General features: G+C 40.0%; 1 protein-coding gene across 1 annotated transcript in view; it reads right to left on the bottom strand.

The window, feature by feature from the left end:
• The window catches only part of LOC107288358 (IgGFc-binding protein), a 38,873-nt gene extending 33,293 nt beyond the window's left edge, over window positions 1-5,580 (bottom strand). Inside the window, exons 1-3 of the mRNA XM_029284332.1 lie at window positions 5,481-5,580; window positions 2,465-2,518; window positions 522-739 (exon numbers count right to left, since the gene is read on the bottom strand). Coding sequence (XP_029140165.1) covers window positions 522-739; window positions 2,465-2,518; window positions 5,481-5,580 — 372 coding nt within the window. The remainder of the gene's footprint in view (window positions 1-521; window positions 740-2,464; window positions 2,519-5,480) is intronic.
• Window positions 5,581-6,614: the final 1,034 nt, after the last annotated feature.

The following is a 6,614-nucleotide window of genomic DNA, read 5'->3' as shown; positions in this document are numbered from 1 at the left end:
TGGGAGGTTATTATATATGCAATATCATACTGAGTTTGGAAGGAAAGAGGAAGGATGAAGAAGGAACGGCCCCAGCTTTGCACCGGTAGCAGTTGTTCTACCACATGACTACAGTCGGTGTGCATTTGGGCACAGCTGTGCCCACTTAGCACTGCTACTGGGTGTGTTGCTCTGACAAGCGTGCCCGAGAGATCTTGGTAGCTCTGAAGCTGGATGGCTTCATAGGGTAGAAGGGTAACACGCAGCTTGCTGCCTGCAGAATAAATGAGGTCTTGGAATCTCACACTTCCCTTGAGATGGATCTCTACATCAGTGCTCTTATGCCATGCAATGACAGAGAACTCTCTGTACGTTTTGGAGATGTCTCCCAAAGGTGTGAGAACATAATACATCATTCCTAGATTCTGGATAGAATAGACAGCTGTGGTGTCAACTGAATTTTTCTTTGAGCTCAAGGCCATGACAGAGATATTTTGATTGGCTGTCACCAAGACAGTGTGGCAGGATTTAACGGTGCCAACCATCTCTACATAAGTAGGGAGCTTCACTACCACGGTCTCTCCTGGGGGAAGCGAGAACTCTTTCTGGAAGGTGGATTTATAGACTAAGACGTTAACAGTAGTGAGGGGAAACTCCCCAGTGATGATAAGCTGAAATTCAGCCTCTGAATAGTCTAACTGGTAATTTTGCATGAAGGCTGTGATGAATTCCTGGCCGACAGGCGCTACAGCATGGAGATCTACAAGGAAGGGAAAACACAGAAAAATAAGGGCCAGGAAACAAAGCAACATATATGAAGGTTTGCATAACCTGAAATGTCCTTTCATCGAATGGGATCATACCACATGCTTAACCATATCAGGGAAAAACCCTCCCTTTACACAATTTCTAAAAGTTTGCTTAACGCTAACCATTGTAACTGCAGGGAGGGGCAGACTTTGTTATGTGAACCCACCCCATTTAGTTTTCTGATGGTTCAAGGTTCCATACAAACCTCCAACATGAGTTAATTCAGTAACCCGATTGAGTTTAGTCTCTGAATACAGACTTTGTAAAATCCTAGAGAACGACAAAATGGCCTGCTGCAGGGGTATCCAATTTTGGCAACTGGTGGACTTCAACTCCCAGAATTCCCCAGTCAGCTATGGCTGGTTGGAATATTCTGGGAATTAAAGTCCTCAATACTTAAAGTTGCCAAGGTTGGATGCCCTTGGCCTACGGTAGACTCCCCACTATCTGGGGTGTAAATTAGTCCCATCACCCCAAAAGCTATCACAGATTTATAATAATGATATGACAGAACATGAGGAACAATTACAGCAACTACATTTAACTCAAATTTAATCAAGTGAGATTTTGTTCTATTTTTCATCCATTTCTTCAGCCAGGACATGTGTACCTTCTGAAATGCGACCCCTGTTATGTTCTTTGATATCCTCATGAGTCAAAACAGATTTGACATTCCTGGCTTAAGATTGGTGTTTTCAAGCTGTTACATGGCCACTAGTGCCAAAACTGGATAAATAGTCCTCAGATTGCTGTTTTAACTAGTTCTTAACATGGGTTTCTAATAATAATAATAGTTAAATTGATATGTCACTGACTCTGGGCAGCTTACACATTTTGTAAATGTTGTTATGTCTCATCTTTTAGCCTCTTCTTATAACTGACATCTGCAGGTGAACAGCCTGGAGGATTTTGTGTGCAAAAGGACACATATCCATTTCGTAAATCTCTCTAAACTAAGTAATTCTGGGAAAAGAGTAATCATTTCTGTTCCACGGTGATCTTTTCACATGAACATGACAGAGAAGCCGTTTAAGGTGTGTTTGCTATCAGCTCAGGAAATTGGATACAGAATAATATGTCTAAGCTACTGAAAGACAGATTTCTGTTGAATGTCTAAAGTAACATTCCTGAGTGGTTTTACAGAGGAATTAATTACTAAGAAGATTTGATGGGCTTCTCTCTACCAGATGCATTCGTACAGAGGCCAAACTGCCATCTATTTGGGGTGCTTTAATTCCAATCTTTTGCACAAAGCAGGGTTGACTCAGCGACCTCAGTCTTTATTTCTACAAATCAACAGGCACTCTTGACACATTTATGAGCGATCCACAATTAGAACAATTTCAACTGATTACCTCCTTAAAATATTTAGCAAACACACCGAGGAGAAGGTTCACCTGTGAATGTTTTCAATGCATAATAATTCACCTCCAGATTAAAGTATTTCACAGAATTCCTGGTTTCCCAGAGTTCATATTTCTTCAAAGCATACCAACCAGGATAGTTTAATATCTTGGCACTTACTGCAACTCAAATCCCAGAGCTGTTTTCTTTCCTGACTCTGTGATGTGAATCTGCTCTGGAGTTTTACCTAAATTCAATTTGCAATTTATTCATCTGATTCATGAATCCAGGGGGTGTATAGGCATTTGTTTCGAGATTATTTCCTACTCACCTGCGAGCAAGGCCAGTCCTATGGCTAGTGGCAGCAGCCTATAAGTCCCCATGGCTGTGAAAAAGAGAGTGGAAAATGGTAATTAAGGACGAGGAACTGGATGAGAGTAACAGTTCAATATGTACTTTATTTTTATCCCACCTTTATTATTTTTATAAATAGCTGAAGGAGGTGAACATATCTAATACTTTTTCCTCCTCCTCCCACAGTCACAACCCTGTGAGGTGGGTCGGGCTGAAAGAGAATGACTACTAGCCCAAAGTCCACCCAGGAGGAAGAAGTAATATTTAGCATGTTCACCTCCTTGAGTTATTTATAAAAATAATAAAGGTGGGATAAAAACAATCTAAACAAATCTAAACTACAGAAAGAAAGAAAAAAAAGCCATTTGTACTACAATGCCCATAAAAACAGGATTCCTCCCCACCTCTCCATGCCTGTTATTCTGAAATCCTGAAACTATAAAAAGACACAATAAATTTAGAAGTCATAAAAAACAGTGATACAAAGCAATGTAAAATTGATATGGTACTCAAGAAGCGATTTGAAAAATTGGTCTCTCTCTCTCTCTCTCTCTCTCTCTCTCTCTCTCTCTCTCTCTCTCTCTCTCTCTCTCTCTCTCTCTCTCTCTCTCTCTCTCTCTCTCTCTCTCTCTCACTCACACACACACACACAAAATTTTGCGGCTTGATTTTTGCAGCTTTTCCAGCAAATAAATCCCATTCAATTCAACGGGATGTATTTCTGATTAGAGTTAGCAAAAACTGGAATGGGCTGGACCTTCACCTCCAATTCTTTTTCTGATGCTCCCAATCCCTTGAAATGGTTTTAGGGTTTGTGTGTGTGTGTGTGTGTGTGTGTGCACGCAGGGGGAAGAGAAACTTTGGTTTTTCTCATTTATTTTGATGAAAAGATTGATTAAATGAAGCAACCCATTTTAACATGAGTGGAACGGCTTCAAAACGCTCATTATTGTTTCACACCAGCTGTGGCTAATTTAAAAAATATTTCTTTTTTCTATTAGGGTTGCAACATTTTCTTCAATTCATTGGTTCATGGAGCTGCTCCAGAATCAATCAAAACCATTTTCCCCCATGCACAACTCAAAATGCTTTTAAAAAAATAATAATAATAATGCCTGCCATGATAAGAACATTCAATTATCTTTTTTTTAAAGGATGTTTCCTCTTTTTATTTAAATATACTATTTTATTCAGAGGCAAATTGCTCAAGCTGCAACTGAGTAATGCTCATATTAACATTTGAGGGGATATGTCTATTTTGGGGGCTAGATTTACACCTGGTGCCGGAAATCTTTGGATGCAGCCCTAGAGATTCTCCAAACATGCCTCTCAAGCGGTAATTTTTAAGGTGACAGCATAAGCAATTACGATATTAGTAACAATTGTGAGAGGGTTCTTGGAATCCTAAGGCACAATCACTTAAATACAAGCTTGCAGTGTGCTGCCGCTGCCAAAAAAGCCAACGCAGTCCTAGGCTGCATTAACAGAGGGATAGAAAAATTTTGAGAATGGCTTCTGATGTGCATATTCTTTTGAAAAAGTATCCCAGATTATTGTCAGATTTCTAGGGAATTATCTGCTCCAGTGTTTTCCCCAGCTTGGTATCTTCCATCTACCATGAGATAGAAATCCATCCATTTGGGAATTTTGGAGGATGTGTTCACAGAAGAAGAGGCTGTATTATATAATCTTCAGGAGATAACAGAATGGAAGGGTTGGAAGGGTTGGAACAGTTGGAAGGGTTCCTTGGAGGTCTTCTAGACCAACCCCCGGCTCAAGCAGGAGATCCTATACCATTCCAGACAAGTGACTGTCCAGTCTTTTCTTAAAAGCCTCCAGTGTTGGAGCACCCACAACTTCTGAAGGCAAGCAATGGCTGGTTAATTGTTCTAACTGTCAGGAAATTTCTCGGTTGCTTCTCTCCTTGATTAGTTTCCATCCGTTGCTTCTTGTCCTGCCTTCAGGCGCTTTGGAAAATACCTTGACTCCCTCTTCTTTGTGGCAGCCTCTGAGATATTGGAACACTGCTATCATGTCCCCCCTCGTCCTTCTCTTCATTAAACTAGACATACCCAATTCCTGCAATCGTTCTTCATACATTTTAGCCTACAGTCCTCTAATCATCATATACTCTTCTCTGTACTTTTTGTAGAGTCTCAACATCTTTTTTATGTTATAACAACTAAAACTGGAAACAATATTCCAAGTGTGATCTTACCAAGACATTATAAAGTGATTTTGATTCAATCCCTCTATTAATGCAGCCTAGAACTGGGTTGGCTTTTTGGCAGCTGCAGCACAAAACAAAAAACAGAGAGCTGTTTGATTGCCACTTAACCACCTTCAGGAAGAGAGAATTCCCCACCTGTTCCATCACAAGACCCTCACTTGAACACCCACACCTGAAGAACATGGACACTAAACTCCGCTGAAGATGTTACCTAGCCCGGTAATGAAACATTCAGAAACCAACCCACAAGCTCGGAGAACGAACCTTCACCCTCCTAATTCCCCATATTTAGTGGCCATCATTCTTCCATTACAGATAGTTCTCAACTTACCACTACAGTTGAGCCCAAAATTTCCATGGCTAAGCAGTGGTAACGTGAGCTGCACCCCAGTTACGATCTTTTTGCCACAGATGTTAAATGAATCACTGCAGTTATTAAGAGACTCATCTGGTCGTTAAGCAAATCAAGCTTCCCCCATTGACTCTGCTTGTTGAAAGCCAGCTGGGAAGCTTACAAAATGGTGATCACCTAACCGCAGAAAAATGCAACCGTCATAAATGCATGCTAGTTGCCAAGCACCGAAATTTTGATCACTTGACTATGAGGATGCTACAACAGTTGTTTCAAGTTCAGTGCCATTGTAACTTCAAACGATCCCTAAACGAATGTTGCAAGTTGAGGACCACCTGTATTTAGGCAATGTGTACAATGACTTTACCTTCCCATGTTTGTTTCACAAGAAGTTAAGAGTATCCCACTTACCTGCCGATGAGAGGCTGTATCCCAACACCACTTTTGCAGACTTTATATATTGGTGGGAATCTAAAACGCATTCAAACATAGGAGTGACCGGTTGAGTCATTATTGCTTCTGGGAGGAGGGAGGCTAAATGTGGCTTTGGGTCAATACAAACTCAGTTCTCCTTGCTCATCAGGGTGTAGCCCAAGTATTGAGGTTCAGATCCTAGCTAAATTTTCTATAGTTTTTTCTTAGTAGAAGTAAAAGAATTTGAACATTCTCTTTTTTATCTCCATCCTGCATCAGTTTATTTGGTGTAATTTCCCATGCTCTTTCATTAATTTTGTTCTCTGATATGTTTACAGAAAGTTAACCTTTTTGGAGAATTTCCCTGTGGAGGTCTTTGATAGTATAATCAGATACATATTTTTACTGATGTAATTCTGAGATCAATGAAGTACAGAATTTATAGGACTTGAGTTTACATAAATACCCAAGATGGGCTGATAATATTTCTTATCTGGTTTGTAATTTTCCGTTCAATTCTGCCTTAATCTTTAAATTTTAAGATTTCAAAAATTCACAACATATACATTATTTATGAGCATATTTATCTTTTTTTTTAAAAAAAATTAAACATTTCTAAATGCATTTCCTTCACATTATATCTCGATTCCGAATACAAAGTTTATTTGTGGTTTTGCACTAGAAGTGTGACTTCACCGTTTGCATTACAACCTGCAATTTGTTTGAAGCAGTTTCAAGCACACTTACGTGGAAGAAAGTTTTGCTGAAGAAAGTGGAATTTTACTTTTAGCAAATATATTTGCTAAGGTCTCAGCAGCATAGTGGCCTAGAGGTGGAGCTCTCGCCTCACAATCAGGAGGCTGTGAGTTCAATCCTAGGGTAGTGGCAGATAATCCTCTCTTGGGGTGTATAGAGAAAATATCTGCTGTGAGCTCCACGTAGGTGTCAGGAAGGGCATCCAGCCAGTAAATACTCAGCTCCATTCAGTCACCCTGACTCCACCCCGATGCAAGGGATTATGGGGTCATTAAAAGAGAAAAAAAAAGGTTGCTAAGGTCTGGTTGAGTCTTATCTCACAAACATTGGAGAAGTTGAGTTTGACCTATTCCTTAATAGAAAACTATTTTAGGA

The sequence above is a fragment of the Protobothrops mucrosquamatus genome, unplaced genomic scaffold, assembly GCF_001527695.2.
Source record: "Protobothrops mucrosquamatus isolate PMUCROS unplaced genomic scaffold, P.Mucros_1.0 scaffold542, whole genome shotgun sequence".
In the NCBI taxonomy this organism is placed as follows: Eukaryota; Metazoa; Chordata; class Lepidosauria; order Squamata; family Viperidae; genus Protobothrops; species Protobothrops mucrosquamatus.
This window is presented reverse-complemented; position numbering and strand designations above follow the sequence as displayed.